We start from the raw sequence: 19,876 nt of genomic DNA, 5'->3' as shown, positions 1-19,876 counted from the left end.
TCCTAGAAATATACCAGTCCTTGGGCGAAATGATGAGGCTGCAGCTTTTTTCTAACAGCTACATTCTGGAGACGACCCAAGCAATCCTGTCCAACAACAGGGGTCCGAATAAATACATTATGTATTGGAACACGATGCAGGTGTTAAAAACTGGTGACATTCTACATTTGGAAAGATATGGAAAGATCTCTGATATATATATACACAGTGAAGAGAAAAAGGCGAGATTCAGAATTGTATGCTTACCATGCGACCTTCTATGTAAGAAAGAGGAAAATTGGCATCTCAATGTGCATTTGCTCATTGTAGGTGGAACTGTATGAAGTCTACATTTTGGAAGTCAAACACGGTCAAATTCGAACAGTTTCCTAAGTTCCACCGTAATATAGGCAACAAGTACCTTCGGAAGGGAAGAAACTGCAAACAATAGCTGCCTGTGGGGTGAGGAGGTGGCACAGGGGGAGGGCAGGACAAGGAGACAGACTTTGCATTTTTATAACTGGGGTTTGGAATCCTGTGGACGTGTAACCTATCAACAAATAAAGGAAGAAACCATTGGGGGTCCAGGACGGCTTCTCTGCCACACATTGCTTGTCTCTGCTTCCACCCCAGGGGCTGGCCAGGGAAGAATTCTGCAGGTCTGGAGCCTCTGACACATTCCCTTCTAGAAGGCCCACTGTGCGCGTTTCTGACCCTCTACCCGGTGGGTCAGAGCTCAGGGACCCCCACCCTTGGCCAGGCTCCTGGCAAAGCCACAGCAACCCCCTGTGGGGTTACGGTTTTTGGCAGCGGGCAGCCGTGACCTTGCGGTAACACCCCCTTCCCAGGTAGGGTTTCAGGAGCCTGACTGATGGGAACGGCACTTCAGCGGTAATGTGATAGGATGTGGCTTGGCTCAAGCGGCTTTGGAGATGGATCCCCACGGCAGCCCCTCCCTCCCATCTGCAGTCCCACTCCACACCCCTTCTCCACGGAAGGAGAGAGGCTCTCCGGGGGTGACTGCTGGGATTATGGAGACACCGCAGCGATCCCAGCAGTTTTCAACTGATCTGGGCTCTCTGGTTCCGCATTCAACACCAGAAGGAACCGATGAAGAAAGGGCAATAGTAGTTATAATAATAAAATGACGACCGCCACTACTGAGCAGTCAATTACCGTGCGCCAGGCAATGTGCTTAGTCCCTGACGTGGGTTATCTCACTTTGCCCTCACATCCACAGCAGTAAGTACTATACTAATTTCAACCACATTCCACCTGCTGGGAAACTGAGGCTCAGGAGAGCAACCTGCAGAAGATACCAGTGTTGTCCCACCCCCAAACCTCTGCTCTTGGTCACCAAACCTGTGCCTCTGTTTCTCCAATTGGAAAACGGAGGAAGTGGGGAGATGTGAAAACGAAAGCTGAGGGAAAGGCCTGGAGAAGTGGAGATCAGAGAAGACTCTTGGGGCTGTTAAGGTCACACTCTTCAAATCTCTGCAGCGTTGTCTCTGCAGACATCGCTAGCCGCTCACCGAACACCCATTCTCCCCTTCATCCCCACTAACAGAGCCTCGTCTTGTTCAGGAAAGCGATGTGTCCGGCTAAAAACATTCACCTGCCGGACTCCTCGCATCAAAGGAAGGCCATGTGATCCATTCTGGAGAATGAGGTACAAACCCGGGTGGGCTTTACTTCCCCTGAAGAGAAGTTTTGCATTTCAACCTCTGCCCTGGAATGCAGAGGTGAAGCGAGGGATTCAGGGGTCATCATTGGGTAAAAGACCAGAAGCCACACTCCAAGGGGAGCAGAAGGTGGAGGTGGGTCCCTGGGGGCATCCTGGGGCTGCCTCTCTGATCTTCTGACGAGAAGATAATCCCGGTGGCTAAGACACTATGGGCAGGTTCTGTTCCCTGCTACTGGCCAGTTCTAATGACACAGTCCCGGGGGCAGAACTGGGACCCATGTTGAGAAGCTACAAAGAGGCAGAACATTCTTCTGGTTTTAGCAAATCTAACAGCAAAGCTGTCCCAAGTCGGCCTGGACTGTCCCAGGAGGTGGTGAGTTTCCCGTGCCTGGAGACAGAGAAGCAGTGATTGCAGGGCTGTGTTGGCACGGATGCTGGGAAAGGCATTCGGACATTGTCTGGGGCTGGACCAAATGGCCTTGCATGCTTTAATCATACCCACTTTGGGAGGTGAGGAAAGGACCCCAGGATGTGTGCCCAGTTATGCGTGGGCAAGGCTGTTGCCCTGCCATGAATGACCTGCAGGGCCCTGCTCCGGCATGTCCCCTCGGACTTTGAGCAACGAGGGAAATGGTCTACTAGTACAGCTGTGCCGTCTGATACGGCGGCTGCCAGGCACTCGGCCTGTGGCTACTGCAACTCCAGAACGGAACTTTGAATTTCTTTCATTTCAATTAATTTCTATTTAAATTGCCCCATATGGCTAAAGGCTCCCATACTGGCCTAGTGATCTGTTCCCCTCTCCCTCCTCCCCCCCGCCCCACCCCCCTACACACATACTCTCTCTCTCTCTCTCTCTCTCTCTGGCCTCTTCTAGTCTTGCCCTCCTCTCTCAGCCCACATCGTCCATGTCGGTCTCCTTGCTGTCCCTAGAACATGCCCGGCCTGTGGCCACCTTGGAGCTTTCTCCTTGCTCTGCCCCTTGTTGAGCTGCTCTTCCCCCAGATAGCCCCTTGGCTAACTCTTCCAGCTCCTTCCTGTCACTTTCTCAAGGAGGCCATTTAGTCCAAGAGGCAACTTGCAGCCCTCGTCGGGTAGCTCAGTTGGTTAGGGTGTCATCCTGATACACCAAGGTTGCGGGTTCTATCCCCGGTCAAGGCACATACAAGAATCAACTAATGAATGCATAAATAAGTGGAACAACAAATCAAAGTTTCTCTCTCTCTCTCAAATCAATAAATTTAAAAAAAAAATAAAGAGGCAATTTGCTCTGCAGTTTATGATGTCTGCTATGCTAACTCCCCAAACAGAATGTAAACTCCACATAGGTCAGGATCTTTAGGTTTTCTTCCCTAAGAGCCTAGAACACGACTTAGCAAATAGTTGGTGCTCAACAAATACTTGTTGAATGTGTTTGAAGGCTTAACTGAGTCCAGTGGAAGGTGCCTCCCATTGTGCGATGGTTGAGACCTAATACGAGTCGCTCACCATGCTTCCTGAGCCTCTCGTATGTGCTGGGTGCTGGTACCCAGCAGTGAACATGGCAAACAGGGTCCCTATCCTCATGTAGTGTACAACCAAACAGGAAAACAGAGTAAGCACAGACCATGGGGGAGGTGGCAGTTGAGGCAGGAGTGCCAGGGACATGTAAAAAACAGGGAACCCAGACCAGATGGGAGCTCAGAGCTTCCCTGAAGAAACATGTGAGCTGGCTGAGGCCTGATGAACAAGAAGGTATTTCCAACTCTGTAAGATAAAGAGCCAGGAAAGAGCATTTCAGGCAAAGGGAACAGCGTGTGCAAAGGACAATGGGGCAGAAAAGAAAATGGCCCTTTGATGGGACTATGGCTGAAGTTTCCTCCCCTGGCACTTCCTGTCCCAGGAAACTTTCCGTTTTGTGCCCAGAGCCTGCTCTGATGCTGTGTGAGGCCCTGAGAACAAGCACATCACTAAGTCCCGGGGGGTTATGCCCCAGGAGAAGTCTTCCGTGAATGGGGGGCTGGAGCCAATGGGTAATGCTTTGTCCACCCAGCCCCCACCCCACAGGTACACAATCTGGAGGTGCTCCGTATGAGGTCCCAGCCTCTGGCCTTCAGTGACGACTCAATAACAGACATTTATATTGGCTTTTCCTTCTTCCCTGCGTCACTCTACCCACTCACTTCCTCTCGACTCCTCCTTCCTGGCATCACCTCCCACTCAACTTACCTGCACCCAAATCCCTGTCTCAGGCTCTGCTTTCAGGGAAATCCAAACTAAAGGCCCCATGGAAGTTTTGCTCACTGGAGTGGCATGGCCAGGCCTACATTCTGAAAAGCTCACTCCAGCTGCTGTGAGGAGGAGAGTACAGGGCAGGAGGAAGGCCCTGTCAGTGGTGTGGCGAGAGGGGCTGGTGGCAGGAGAGACAGAAAAGAGGCTGGAGACAAATAAGGGGCACTCGGTTCCCCTCCGGACCAGAGGCTCGGAGGCCCGGTGGGGTGACGTGGACGCTTGGCCTGGGGCCTACCTGGCTGTGACAACAGCTTCGCCAAGTTCCATCCCTCAGGCCGGCCTGGCTCCAGAGAGAGACCTGTGGCAAAGGGGCTATTTTTAGAGAGCTGGGTGTTTACTTGAAGGAGTTGAAGGCTGGGCTTTATTTTTAACTCCTCTCTCAATGGCACAGACTCACTGGTATGAACGTAGGAAGTCAGGTGGAAGTTAGACTGGGCCTTGGAAACCCAGGGGTACAAAACGGACGGCACTGGGGGAAGATGAAGCGTGGAGGAGGAGCCTGCTGGCCTCTCTGAGCCACTGAGTCTCCGGGGTAAGAAGAATGATGGTAAAACTGACCACGGCCTCTCCGTATCCAGCACCCACTGAGCGTCAAGACCATGCAAAGTCCTCTACACACATCAACTCATTTATATTGGCTTTTCCTTCTTCCCTGCGTCATTCTACCCACTCACTTCTTCTCGACTCCTCCTTCCTAGCATCACCTCCCACTCAACTTACCTGCACCTAAATCCTGCACGATCTGGGAGGCAAGTTGTTACTGCCCTGTTCTATAGACGATTAGAGTGAGGCTCCGAATGGATCAAGGACACACAGCCAGCGAGCAACAGAGCGGGGTCTGTACCTCAATTTCTCCACCTCCCCGGCCTATGACATCAACAGTTCTGGCATACAAAAAAGTATGGCCCCGCACCAAGGTCGAGGCAGGATAGTCACATGAAATGTTAGAGCTCAAAGACTTTCCCTTCCAACAGGGAATTTGAAGCCTTGCTGTGCCAGTTATTGTGGGATTTGGGGCTAGTTTCCTCATCTGTGAAATGGGTTAATATAATAAATGGCACCTCCCTCATGAGGATTACATGAGATGATGCAATATAGGGAAGTGGCACGGAGCCTGGCACTCGGTAGTGAGAGCGGGGCACTGAGCTGTGCCAGGCATTGTCCGAAGCACTTGATCCTCTCATATGCCCAACAAGGCAGGTTCTTGTGTGACCGCCATCTTTGAGATGAAGAAATGGAGGTACGGAAGGTTTCGGGGAAAGTCACTTCCAGCAAGTGTCCAGGACTAGAAAGAACCCAGGCAGCCTGACCCTGAATCTGAGCCCTCAAGCCCATACCCCGCGGCAGCCACTACCATTCTCATTATGACTGTTAGTCTAACACCTCTGTCTGGGCCCATCTGGCGTTGACCCCCGAGTCCCTGACATTACTCGGGGCCAAGCACTGGCTTCATGCCGTTGGACCTTTCACTGAGACGTAGGGAAACCCTTGCATTGGGGGGAAGGGGCGTTTTTCTCTCCTACTGAGGGCTATTGGCCTGTCTGTTTTCCAACTCTGCTGTTTAGGCTGAAAAAATTAAGCTGGAAAGGTTCTGGAGCCGGATCGTAAGCACATTTCGTAGAGTGCGGGGCCGAGAGAGATAAAAACATTCCTTCCCGCCTCCCAGAGCCCTGTCCCCTGCCTCGCTGATTTTTGCAATGTGACCCAGAAGCCAACCAAGGTCTCACAAGAGCCCTCTGGCCACACTCCTCTCTCTGCTCTGACCCCGAGTCACTGTTCCTTTCTAGGCCTCAGTTTCTCCACCTGTGAAATGAGCACATTGGGCGGCATCTTCCCGAAGGTGCATCTCCACTCTGACCAGCTTTTTCTGAGGGCTGATGGGAGCTCTCAGGGTCTTTCCTCTGGTTCTCCACTCCCCAAGCTTGGAAGGCCTGGCTCCCCTAAACGCGTCGTCCCTGTATTTTGCCAGAGACCCAGGCAAGCTCTTCTCTCTCTCCCCCAGACACTCAACTCAGAGGCCGGCCATGGAGTCACAGCTGCCTCGTGTATGTCAGGAGAGTCTGGCGCTGACAACTCGGGACATTCCATTCACCCCGGTCTCCAGTTTCTGGGAGCAAAGGGATTCTGTCCATCTGGTAATTCTAGAAGGAGGGATGCGATGGATGGCAGGAGTCTGGGGTGGGGTGACTGTCCAACATTTCAAGGGAGTTTCACCCCATCAATGGAGCCCCCATATCCAGGAATCTCGGGACACGAGCCAGAAAGAGAGAGAGCAAGGGCAGTGAACGGTGGCCTCTATGGGCATGGGCAGTGAACGGTGGCCACTGGGCTCATGGAACGCCTCCTTGTCTTCAAACAATTTGGCAAAAATGAAAAAGACTGATAATCCATGGTGCTGTCGAGGGTATGAGGAGAGCAGCCCTCTTTGCCCTATTGGTGGTGGGGGGTAGAGTATAAATTGGGTGCTACCCTCTGGAGTTCTGATAACAATTGACGTGCACGTTCTGTTTGACTCGGCAATTCCATTTCTAGAAATGTAACCCATTAAATGTAGATCTGTGCAAGCAGGGACAGGCAGAGACATGGGGACCCCCCAGCAGGCAAATAATTTGCACCCCTTGGAACAATCATTCTTCAATACCCATTGAATGTCTACTGAGAGTCAGGAGTCAGTCCCTTGCAAAGGCCCGGCTTAATTACCATTCTACTTCCAATGTGTTCCAATGAAGCGCGAAGGTGTCTGACTGGAGAAGGTGCCTGGCTGAGCCATCCCTTTAACCCGCTCCGTGAGCAAGAATATGAGCAAGATGTTCACTGAAGCCTCATCTGTAACCATGAAAACCCAGGATCTTCAGAAAACTGGCCAAAGGTCAGACTGGCTAAGAGCATTCTAGAAATGGTTTTGATTGCCATCGAAGGGGGATCCAGTTAAGCAAATCACAATACATCCACGCTATAGAATATTATGCAGCTAGTTAAAAGAATAAGGCGGATCTGTGTGCATAAGATGAAAAGATCTCAAAACATAGGAAGTAAAAAAAGCGAGCTGAAGAACATAATATAGGTGGTACCAGTTATGGGGGGTAGACGGGGGCGGGTGCAGAATAAGTACGTGGAAGAATGCCATAAGTGAACTGTTAACAAGAGTACTTCAGAGGTTCAACTCAGGTGGAAATAGGAGAGGGGTTGTACTACTTTCTATCTCTTATTATTTTGAATTTCCTTAAAGTTGAGCAAGAATGCTGTTCTGGCCCTAGCTGGTTTGGCTCATTGGATAGAGCGTCGGCCTGTGGACTCAAGGGTCCCGGGTTCGATTCCAGTCAAGGGCACATGCCTGGGTTGCAGGCTCGATCCCCAGTGGGGGGCATGCAGGAGGCAGCTGATCAATGATTCTCTCTCATCATTGATGTTTCTATCTCTCTCTCCCTCTCCTTTCCTCTCTGAAATCAATTTTAAAAATATGTATGTATACATATATTAAAAAAGAATGTTGTTCTGAACAATGTAAAAAAGAAAAAGAAAGCGAAGAGAAAGAGAGAAGCTCACTAAATCTGCGTGGCAGAACAGTGTAGTGGATAAGAACACCAAGTCCGGGGCCAGAATCTCAGCTCTAGCATTTGCTAGCTGTGTGATTTGGGCCACGTTAAAAGCAAGATCTCTATGTGCTGCAGTTAGAATTAGGTAAGTGTATTCAGCTAAGCACTCAGATCGTGCCCGCCACATAGTAAACCTGAAGCTCCTTAACCTGGCACTCAGAGCCCGTCCTAACCTGGCCCCAGGCTGCCGTCCCAGCCTCATCTCTAATCTCTCTCCCCACACGCGCCAGGACCCCAATGACTCGCTGCTCCCAAAATACACCACACGCATTCCTACCTCCATGCCTCTACCTGGGATGACCTTTCTCTCCCTCTTCTCCAGTTGGCAAGTTCTCAACCAGCGTCATCCATCTGCTTTGCCAGACCACCCTGTGGCAGTTAGTCACTCTGCTCATGCCTCCCTTGAACCCCCCAAGATGCTGTCCCCTCCCTGTCTGCCTTTGCCACTAAGCTGGGAGTCCCCAAGGATACTGACCACTGGGTGTCCAGTGCTCAGCACAAGCCTGGCACAGAGTAAGCACTCATGAAAGTCTGTGAAAGAAAACTGGCCAAAAGTCAGCCTGGTCAAGAACATTCTAGAACCAGGTCTCTTGGCTCTGGGGTCTCAACTCCCAGCTCTGCCATTACTCGGCTGAACGACCTTGTTTGAGATACTTAACCTGTCTGTGCCTCGGTTTCCTCATCTGTAAATGGGAATAAGAGTACCTTCCTCAGGGTTGTTGTTTGTAAGTTATTATATGTAAGGTAATTAGAATCCTGCCTGGAACCCAGAAATAAAGACTATATGGGTATTTATTAAATAAAACTAAATAAACAGGCTCCAACACAGGCAATTACCAAGACCCTCCCTCAGACCTGGCCCAGGGTCAGGCCCTCTTCCCCCTGGGTGGTCTGCGTACCCTGGTGGTGAGGGAAATGGATGCTGGCAGTGCAAAGTGTGAGCCTGAAACGGCACCAGGTCCATTCTTCTTGTGAGTCAAGGGACAGACCTCGGTCAGGTGCCCACAGGGATTTCATACCTGCCGATCTCTTGCCAAAGTTGCTTTTGAGCAAAAAGAGAGCAGACTTTGAGCTCAGCACCTCTGGCACTAAGAGTTTGACCTCAGACTTGAATAATAGCGTTCTCTTTTCCGAATTTCCCGAGTATGGGTCTCCCACTTTGACCAGTGACTCAAAAGTCTTCCTTTTCAATAAATGCATGTGTTTTAAGTAAGTTGAATTAAAGACAGAGATTAAACGGCAAGCAGGGGAAAATGGTAAGTAGAGGTAGTACGTGGATTTAACAAAATCTGGAATTGTGCAGAAGACGCCAGCGTGGAAAACAGTTGCAGGGACTGTGAGAGAAGACAGGGCCTTCCCTCGGGGAATTCATTCTCAGGGGAGACGCTTTAATGAGCACGTGATTCACAAGAACAGCTTCTACCTCCCTGCACGCCTTCAAAGCACGGCCCTTTAATGGGCTATTTCTTTTACTCTGTAGCCATACTTTGGAGGAAGACTTAATATAATTCCCATTTGAGGAATAAAAAAGAAAATGGGATCCAGAGAGGCGAGGTTACTGGCTTAAGGTCACACAGCTTACAAGAAGTTGAAACCAGATTCAAACCTGGGTCTGTTCAACTCCACAGTCCAAGCTCTTAGCTACTGTACCACCCGGGGTTCCTGTTCACCTGAGAAACTCATTTCTCAGTAGCTCACAAAGCCAGCTCTAAGATGTGGAGGTGGAGAAGCCGCAGACAGACCAGTTCAGGGTGCCCTGTCTTCAGGTACAAACCCTGATGTTCCAAGCCTCACTCCCTGGGACAGCTGAGAACCCCTGCAGGCCAGCCCTGCCTCTGGGCTGGGTTGCACACAAGAACAAGAAAACCAGACAAAGGCAATAGCAGCTCACATGTATTGAGCACTTCCTGCTTCCAGCCCTGTGCTGAGGGCTTCACACACAGTCTCTGATTTAACTCCCGTGAACACACTTCAAGGCAGAGATCGTTATTCTTTTTCCAGAGATGAGAGAATTGAAGTCTGGAGAGAAGGCAAGATACGGTAAGCGCGAGGCAGACCCAAAGCCTCACTGTTAACCACTCACTGTGCTCCTTCCAGATGGGAGCCATTCATCAGGGCGTTGGCATGGCAACCAGAAAAGTTTAGACACCTTCCCAAACATCCCAGCTTCCCTCCCAGGCTCAGTATTTATGGCCTTAAAAGGTATTACAGAAAGGGTTCTTCACCACGAAATCAGAAGACAGGAGGCTTAGTTCCTACCGACCACGTAGCGGCTAGGGTTCCTTTCACCCCTTTCCAGCCCTCAGTTTCCCCATCTGGTCCGTGAAGGGGTTGGCCTAGCTCCTGGGGCCTGAGTGGGTCTAGGGCAGGGGTGGGGAACCTTTTTTTCTGCCCAGGGCCATGTGGATACTTACAACATCATTTGCAGGCCATACAAAAATATCAACTTGAAAATTAACCTGCTATATTTGGTCCAACATTTAATTTACTCACCCCGAATGCCTTGACAGAGCCAGACCAAATGATTTCACAGGCCTTATATGGCCCACAGGCTGGATGTCCCACACCCCTGGTCTAGAGCAAAAACACTGCCCAATAAAAATATAATGTGAGTCACACATGTCATTTTAAAAGTTTCTAGTAGCTACATTCAAAAGTAAAAAAGAGACAGGTGCAATTAATTATAATAATACATTTTGTCGAACCCAATATATCTAAAATATAACCATTTCAACAAGTTGTCAACATAAAAAAATGGTTCATGGGTTACTTTACATTCCTTTCTTCCCAAGTCTGTGGAGCCCAGTGCCTGTTTCGCACTTAAAGCGCATCTCCATCCTGAGCGGCCACATATGGCTAGTGGCTGCCATATTGGACAGTGCAGGTCTAGAATCTTTTTCAAGCCATAGCCCGTTTTAGGGGGGAGAGACATCCCAGCTTTCTCCCTTCCCTCTGGGAAAGCTGTCTTGATCCTAAACTCTGAGCTGACAAGTTCCAGGCAGGCCCGGGGCAAGGAGCCTAATGTCACAATGGAGAGAACCCCCGGGCCTGGCGGGCCCTGGAGGCTGGTGGCTACAGGGTAAGCTTTCTGTTCCTCTGTGGCCCGATTCCTCACCAACGCCCCCAGGAGGGAGACAACCCTGCTTTTCCTCCCATCCCAAAGATTTCCTTAATTGGAAATTCCCTCCGAGCTTAAACTGAGCCAGGCAGCCGCCCCACCCCCAGACCCCCACCCCGCCATGGCACCAGCCCCGTGGGCACAGAGGACACTTCCTTGGACACAAGAGGAATCCAAATGTCGCCTGCACTCCCCCCCTGGCAGCACCATGTACAGGGAGCTGGATACCACCTTCTCATTCTTGGGCCTGGCAGCTTCTCAGAAGGGGCTCAACACCTTCACGTCCAAGGGCAGGAGAGCAGGGAAAGCAGAGGGGCAGGGAGGGGCAAGAGTCTGCCCCAACAGGTGAGAGCTTGGGGAAATCCTTCCTTGTCCCCAAGCTCCTTTTCCTCGCCTTTAAAATCAAACATGTTAGATGATGACAATGACTGCTTTCAGCGCTGGCTGCTCTGTGCCAGGCATTTTACAGGCATTCGCTCACCCACTCCTCAAAACAGCACCAGGAGGAAAGAGAATCCAGGGCTCAGAGTGGTGAGGCAACTTGGCAAGGACACACAGCTCTTCAGCACAAGGGCCAGAATTCCAACTCATGGCCTTTCGAGTCAAGAGCCTACACTCTTTTTTTTTTTTTTTTAATATGTATTTTTATTGATTTCAGAGAGGAAGGGAGAAGAGAGAGATATAAACATCAATGATGAGAGAGAATCATGGATCGGCTGCCTCCTGCACACCCCTACTGGGGATCGAGCCTGCAACCCAGGCACGTGCCCTTGGCCGGAATCGAACCTGGGACCCTTCAGTCCGCAGGCTGACGCTCTATCCCCTGAGCCAAGCCGGCCAGGGCAAGAGCCTACACTCTTACCTACTCTAAGCTCTGCTATGTCCCGGGACAGTCCTTGCTTATGCCTGTCATAACTACATACACTTAGCATAATAATTTAAAATGTCCCATTTGGACATGGAGAGTATTATGGTAAGCGAAATGAGCCAGTCAGAGAAAGATAAGTATCACATGATCTCACTCATATGTGGAATCTAAAGAACAAAATAAACTGATGAACAAAATAGAGCCAGAGACATAGAAGCATGGAACAGACTGTCAAATCTCAAAGGGAAGGTGGGGGTGGGAAGAGATGAACCAAAGAACTTATATGTACATATGCATAACCCATGAACACAGACCATAGCATGGTGAAGGCCTGAGGTGGGGGACGGTGCTGGTCAGAAGGGGTCAATGGGGAGAAAGAGGGACATATGTAATACTTTCAGCAATAAAGATAAATAAAAAATAAATAAATAAAATGTCCCATTTGGAAGAAGGGACAAGTCCTCCCTACAGACGAATTCCAAATAATATATATTGATACTCCTCCGTCTGGAGCTTAATTCCAGAACCTTCTCCTTCTCAAGTATGGGCTGAACTTAATGTATTCCTAAGAACAGAGAACGGCAAGGGGGAAATGGTAACTTACAGCAGAGAAACCTGGCAGACAACACCTTCACCAAGTGATCAAGGTCAACATCTTCCATGGTAAGTCATGTCGAGATCCTGTGCTCCTGATATGACATGACGAGAAGGGCACTTTATTTCTGTGGTCTTCTTCCCCCAGATCTATAACCTCAGTCTAATTATGAGAACAGCATTGAGGGACAGTCTCAAAATACCTGACCAATATTCCTTGAAACTGACAAGGTCAAGAAAAACAGGAAAGACGGAGAACCTGTCACAGACCAGAGGACACTCAGGAGACTGGAGTTTAGTTAATAGTAATGAACAAACTGGCTTTGACAAATGTATTATGGTCATGTAAGAAGTTAACATTAGGGGAAACGTGGCAGACGGTATGTGGGAACTTCCTGTACTACCTTTGCAACTTTTCTAAAATTATTTAATCTAAAATTATTCTAATATGCACGTTTTATTTTTTAAAAGTGCCCCCTTTAACTCATAAAAGTGTCCAGTTTTAAACAACAAATTATATGATCACCCTGGTCATAAGCCTGGCCCTGCCCCTAACGAAGAAGTCTTATGAACATTACCCATACCTTCTTTCCGTCTTAATGATACTAACTGCTCACACATCCACAACAATTAAAAGTTTACAAAGTTTAGCGATACTAAGATGTGCTGGGCAGAGCTTGGAATCAGAAAGCTAGGGGCTGAAGCCCTGGTTCTCCCACTTGCTTGCCAGGTGGTCTTGAGCATATTTCATTCCTTCTCAGGGTCTCAGTTCCCACATCTGTAAAATGAATACACTGAGTGACAACCATGACAAGTAAGGCTTATTGAGCCTCTGCTAGGTGTCTAGACTGTAATGGATACTGTCATGTGCCACCCCGTTCCCCCTTCAGGACGGAAGACATTATTTCTACACCCCACCCCCAGCTGCTCAGAGTGCTGCCGGCTGTCAGCCCTGTCTAGGGATTGCCCTTGGCTGAAGAGAACCGTCCAGCCCCAGGTCATGCCTCTCTCCAGAGGGCCGCCTGCATCCAGCTGAGAGGATGTAAAGATCCAGCTCCCTCACCTCAACTTGACTATGAAGGTCAGCTCCACTGTAGCACGGCCCTGTGGTTGGCATAGGCCTCTGTGGGGACCGCCCCATCTCCCTCTGCCCAATCCTGCTCCCCTCTCTTCCCCCACAAGAGCTGATCCTCAAAGCACTCCCCAGAAACTTCCAACACACTAACCTCCATCTTGAAGTCGGCTTACCAAGGAACTCATCCTGCTATAGGGCTGTGAACCAGCCACTGGACCTGCACCCATCCTTCTCAACCCTTAGACCAACCCCATTTTAATAGATGGCACAATTGAGGTTGAAGAAGAAAACTGATTTGTCCAAGAACACACTACTGAGAAGCAGTGGTGCCACGGATGGGGGAACTGAAGCTCAGATAGGCAAACCCATTTGCCAAGTCTCTGAGCTAAAACATGTAACGCCAAGATGTGACCCTAGGTCTGCTTTACTCTGAAGACCACGGTGCCACAGCCTCCAGCCCCGTCCATTTAGAGCCACGGGCAGGATTGCTACGGGCACTGGGAAGCAAGTACCTTTACGATTGTCTCTCCACACCCACTGCTTCCCTGCACCTCACTCACGTTTGCAAAAAGGGACTGACAACAGTACCTACCTCATCAATAGCTTTTAAAGATAGAATGAATTAAAGATAGAATGAATTTATATCCGTAAAGACCTCAGAACGATGACTGGCACATAGGGACCCCTCTATTAAGTGGTAGGTTAAAAACAAGTCACCTAAGCAGCATAACGTTGCTGTAAGACATTCTAAGAAGATGTCCATGTGGCTGAGTAATAGTCCATCTGTGACAGTGACTGAGCATCATCAGCTCTCTAAGGGGTTCAGGCTTGACCTGAGCTCTGAAGAAGTAGGAATTAAGAGGCAAGAGGAAAGACGAGCCGTCCAGAAAGAGGGACCAGAAGAACCAAAGCCCTCTGGCAGGAGAACTAAAGAAAACTGATAAAAGGCCAGCATAACTAGCACAGAGAAAAAATCCAGGTCCAGGTCAAGAATGGTAGAAAAGGAGGTTGAATAGGAAAGTAGGAACTAAATTGGGAAGGGCCACTTACTACATGGACGTTTTGGGACAAGTCACCTTATCTCTCATTTGGCTCATCTGTAACATGGAAATAAAAATAATATTGATCTTACAAGGTCCTTGAGGAAACAGAATGAGTCAATATTCGTAAACCACTTAAAATAGTGCCATGCACACAGGAGATGCTATAAATGTTTGAAGACAATGTTAGAACTTTTTATGAAGTACAATGAGAAGACATAAAGATGTTAGAATATGGATGCAAGGAGGATGGATGAAGGCAGGGCTGGCATATGGGTAGGTGAGAGTGGTTGAGTAAATGGAAGTGTGGATGGATTGTTGGATGGAAGAATGGTTGGGTGATGGAGGTGGTTGGTTGGTTGGTTGGATGGATGGATGGATGGATGGATGGATGGATGGATGGATGGACGGACGAATGGATGGACGGATGGACGGATGGACAGATGACTGGGTGAGTGGCAGTGGATGTTGTTTCAGTGGATGGAAACATGGTTGTATATTAGGATGGGTGCCTTGTAGATGGAAGCAGTCGAGTGAATGTGGGTTGTTGTAGATGAGGGGATGGATGGGTGGTTGAAGGGTGTCTGGATATTTGGATGGGTGTCTGGATGGTTGGGTGGCTGGATGGTTGGGTAGGTAAAGAGATGGTAAGTTGGATGGGTGGATGAAGAAACGGTTGAGTGGATGGGTAATTGTTCAGATGGATGTTGGAGAGGTTGAGTAGGATGGATGGAGAGGTTGAGTGAATGGAGGGTTGTTCAAGTGTTTAGTACAGAAGTTAGGTGAATGGAGGGGTTGGGTGAACAGATGGGTGACTGGGTGGTTGGATGGGTATCTGGGTGGTCGGGTGGATGGCTAGGTGACTGGATAGTTGAATTGATAAACAGAAAGTGGAGTGGGTGGGTGGGTAGGGTGGATCGTTTGGTGAAGAGTTGGTTGTTCAGGCGGATATTAGAAAGGTTGGGTGAATGGCAGGATTAAGTGTATGGAGGGGTTGGTAAACGGGTGGATGGGGGTAGTTGAGGGAGAACAGGTGACACCAGATTTGAAGCGCCTCCAGTGAACTCTCTAAAGGTCCTGGAGGATGTTCTGATGGCGTGTGTGTGTGTGTGTGTGTGTGTGTGTGTGTGTGTGTGTGTTTAATGGGCAGAAACAGGTGTGGAGACACGGCCTCCTAGGGGGCCCGGTCCCAGGACCCCTTTCCTCAAGCGGGCCCATCCCATCTGTGCCCACGCCGGGTCCTACCTGGAGGCGGCGATCTCGGCCTTCTGGCGCGCTATGGCGGCGGCGCGCTGGGCGCCCTCCATGCTGTGCTCCACCTTCTGGCGAACCTTGTTGCTCTTGAGCGGCAGCACGCGGCGCTTGGTGCCTTTGACCAGCACGTTGTGGCGGTACTTGCCCTCCTCGCGGTGGCCGTCGGGCAGCGTGGTGCAGCCGTAGCCGTGGCGCAGGTTGTCCAGCCACTCGCCCTCGTAGCGGAGGCCGCTGGAGCGCTCGCTGACGCCGAAGCCCGAGCGCTTGTCGTTCTTCCACTCGCCCATGTAGGTCTCCGTGGTGGTGGCGTCGATGTCGGCCTCGAAGGGCGCGGCCTCGTCGGCGACCTCGACGCCCTCGCCCAGGCTGGCGGTGGAGGCGTTGTCGCTGGCGCCGGAGCTGAGGTCGCTCTTGAGGAAGCTGACGCGGCTGCGCTGGCTGCCCAGGGACGCGCGCGACTCGGCCCGCCGCAGCTTGCCCAGCAGCGCGCCCCGCTGGAACAGGCCGCCCTTGGACGCCCGCGCGGCCGCCTCGGCGTTGGCCAGCAGGCTGAGCGCGAAGCCGCCGCGCGGGATGGCGGGCGAGGGCAGGGGCGGGCCGTCCGCGGCCGGCGAGGCGGGCGAGTCCGGGGCCACCGTGCCATTGCTGTGCTCGCTGCGCAGGGACGACAGCGACGTGCGCAGCGGCGAGCGCACCACCACGGCCATCCCGTAAGGCACACTCTGGCGCACACCATAGCCGTGGCGCATGCCGTTGGTGAACTGGCCTTGGTAAGTCCCTGCGGGCGAGGAGAGGGCGAGAGGGCGAGTCAGTGGAGCGGCAGGATGGGGCCCCTGCGAGTGCACAGCGGCCTGGGTGTGCCAGGGCAGGAGGGGCAAGGCCATCGGAGGGGCAAGGAGTTCGAAGTCATGAAAACAGGCCAGGCGCTGAGGGTGTGAGGTTACACGCGTGTGCAAGAACATGAGCGGACAAGCCACAAGGAATTTGTGCAATGGTATGAATATTTTCATTGGTGGGAATATGACAGGGTCACAAGTGTGCGAGATAGTGAGGTTGGGAGAATAAGAGCGTCAATGTGCAAAGTTGTGTGAGCAGGTGAGGCCCTGGAGTGAGGTTAAACAAATGTGCAAGAACACGAATGGGCAAGCCAGAAGGGGGTTGCATGGTGTGGATATTTCTGTTGGTGGGAACACGCCAAAGCCTTTAGTGTGCAAAATAGAGCAAGGTTGAGGTTAGCAGTCAATTTTAAGTGTGAAGTTGTATGAGCAGATGAGACTGTTTGTGAATTGAAATGTGTGCACAGATTTAAAATTACATACAAGAGAATGATGGTGCAAGAGTGAGTAGGCAAGACATTGGGTTTGTACAGTAATGTGAATATTTACACTTGCGGGGGCGTGCAAGGTAGTGGGAACATGAACAATCATGAATGTGCAAGGCAGTGAGTGCACAGAAGGTGACCAAGGTCATGTGCGTCTGTCATAATGATGTAACATAAGCTTATGAGAGCATTCGAGGTCTTGAGTGCAAGGAAAGGCCAAGTTGAGTGAGGGTGCAAGACTGTTAGAGGGTCAGAGTGCAAAGTTGTGCAGCACGCAAGGCTCTGTCAGTGTGTGAGGTTAAATGTGTGTGCATGGTCATGGTAGTGTGCCAGGTGATGTGAATGTCCAAGTTCATGAGTGAATACGACAGTGAGTTTGCAGTTGTGTGAATGTCGGAAAGCATGTGACTGTTGGAGAGCATGGGAGAGTGTGTATTTGTGCAAGGCCATGTGGCTATGAGATCGTAGTGTGCAATGCAGTGTATCTCTAAGTACCCAAGGTTCCATGGAGGTGACATTATGGGTATGTGAGAGGGTCTGGGTGTTCAAGCCAAAGCACAATATGAGGAGATATTCTAGGATAAATGAGTATGTGAGGTTGTGGGCATTAGTGAAACTGAGACCAGGTAAGACCATGTGGATGCAGGATAGTGGTGTGCCAAGGAGACCTTGCGTGTCCAAGAGTGAGCACGTGAGCTCCTGGGAATCAGACTGTGAGTGGGCCACCACGTGCAAAGAGGCAGCACGGAGTAGTAGTCTTGGAGCACAGGCAGCAGAGGCCAGGCTGCTGGGTCCAAATCCTGCCCCCGCCATTACTAGCAGTGCAACCTTTGACCTAACCTCTCTGTGCCTCAACTTCCTCACCTGTCAAACAGAGATAATTGCCTCTTAATTCATAGGGTTGTTTGAGGTTTAAATGAGCTAAGATCTCTGAAAAATTCAGAAAGAAAAGATACGTGTGTAATAATGTGATTCTACAAAGTTGTGCTAGAGTGTGAGGTCACCTGAATTGAATGAACAGGTCAATACAAAGCTGACAAAATATCTTCCTACTCCACCACCATCCTTATGTGCTGTGCTCCCCAGGGCTCTCAAAACCTTCTCCCCATCCTCCCTGGGTGATTGAACCGTCGGGTTTTTATAACTGTCATCTATGTCCTGCTGACTCCCCCTGCGCCAAATATATCTTCAACCCCTTCTTCCCTCTATAGCTCCACATGTCAGCCTGGAGATGGGAGCCCCCCAGATGTGACACAGCTACCACCAACTCATCATCTCCCCCTACCCCCACACACCATCCACCTGCTCTCCCCAACAGCACCACTGAAAGCCGGTTCTCTGCCTTCATCTTCATGCCTCCTCCAGCATACAGAACAGTACCTGACACAAGGTTCACTGAATTGGGGGCAGGGAATCCAGGGCTTTGGTTTTAAACACATGCCGATACTTTCCCCTGGTTTACCAAATAATCCCAAATGGCCTTCTTCTCATTAAATAAATCCTCTGCCCCCGGTGGCTGGGTAACTGAACAGCCAGCCAGGTAGGGGAACCCTGGGTCAGCCGAACAGGCATGCTCCCAGTGGGGCCTTTGCATGGGTTGTTCCCTTTGTATCTCTGTTCTTCCAGATAACTGTCAAGTCTTTTGCTTCATGGGCCCTATCCTGATTGCAATCTGCCTGCACCCCCACAAGCACCCAGACATTCCCAACCTCTTTTTACTTTTTTTCTATTGCATGTATTACCTTTTAACATGCCATATGATGTGTTTACTGTATTTATTGTCTTTCTCTTCCTGCTAGAATGGAAGCTCCATGAGGGCGGGGATCTCTCCTGTTTTGTTCTCTGATGTATCCCCAGCACCTGCCGATACAATGCCTGGCACAGAAAGGTGCTCCACAAATATTTGCTGACCGATTGTCTGAACCCATACAGAAACTCCATCTCATTGTGTGACATTGAGCAACTCTCTTCTCTTCTCAAGGCCTCCATTGCCCTCTCGGCCAATGACACGGTTGAACATGAAGCTCACTGAGGTTTGGCCTAACGTTGACATGTAGGGCTTCTAGAAATTGGGGCACTGTGACTGTGGAGGGGGAGGACAGCGTGTCTAGATGACTCCACGCTGCCTGGTCCTCCCTCCCCCAGCACAGGTGGCTCTAGCTCAAACCTCCTCTCCTCCCCACGCCACCTTTCACCATGAAGAACCCCATCAGGACCATGCACAGTGTCAAGAGCTCACTTAAACCCCTCAGAGTCCTGTGAGGTGGGTCCCATGATGATGCTGGTTTATAGGAGAGGAGGTTGGTAGTCTGAGAGCTAAGAAGGCAGATTCAAACCCAAGTCTTCTGACACTCAGAGCTCATGCTCAGAGCCCATGGTTCTCAATCCTGACTCCCACTTTAGAAGTTCTGAAAATAAAATACAGATCCCCTAGGCCTCACCACCAGAAATTCGGCTTTAATTTGTTGGAGAGGGACCCTGGTGCTTGCAGCCCCTCTGACCAGTGGGCAGGAGCAAGAGGGACATCAGGGCTCCCCTCCCTTCAATGACCAGCCACACTGGGATGTAAGTTCCATGGAGACATGGATTCGTTCTTTTTTGTCCTCAGTGTCTGGGACAGTACCAAATGGGTACTCAATGAATATTTGTTGAATGAGTGAATGAATAATGAACAACATGCATTCTATAACTGTTTATGCTCTCCTTTCTGCTCTATCCATCAGAAAAGAGCTCTGTGAAAAGGACTGCAGAGGTATTTAATGATTCCTATAAGACTCCCCCAAGATGACACAGCTAATAAAAGCACCAGAACCAAAACTCACATCCCTGTCTAGCCGTGTGCCTTTGAGTTGTCTCAGAAGAAAGGGGGCGGGGGAATGGGGAGAAGGAAAAGTAAACAAGAAGAGAGCAGAGAAGGTGGTAAACTGGGGAAAGAGAGAAGACATCTAATCTCTGGGTTGGACAAGTTTGTGAAATTAAATCAACGCTACTACCTTTAGCTTAAATTTGGCATGAGATGGGCTGACATGGTCCCTTTAAGCCCAGGAAAAACTAAGATCGCAACAGAAGAGCAGCT

The 19,876-nt window shown here is 50.2% G+C and overlaps 1 protein-coding gene across 2 annotated transcripts in view; it reads right to left on the bottom strand.

The window, feature by feature from the left end:
- The window catches only part of JPH2 (junctophilin 2), a 65,772-nt gene that overhangs the window by 28,026 nt on the left and 17,870 nt on the right, over positions 1 to 19,876 (bottom strand). For both annotated transcript variants that reach the window (XR_013814219.1, XM_079784550.1), the window contains exon 2: positions 15,471 to 16,257. Coding sequence is in view for 1 of the 2 variants with exons in the window: in XM_079784550.1 (XP_079640676.1) it covers positions 15,471 to 16,257 (787 nt within the window). In the remaining variant the exon portion in view is untranslated. The remainder of the gene's footprint in view (positions 1 to 15,470; positions 16,258 to 19,876) is intronic.

This window comes from Cnephaeus nilssonii (genome assembly GCF_951640355.1).
Source record: "Cnephaeus nilssonii genome assembly, chromosome: 11".
NCBI classification, from domain to species: Eukaryota; Metazoa; Chordata; class Mammalia; order Chiroptera; family Vespertilionidae; genus Cnephaeus; species Cnephaeus nilssonii.
The sequence above is the reverse complement of the archived record's forward strand: the minus strand, read 5'-3'. Positions and strand labels throughout refer to the sequence as shown.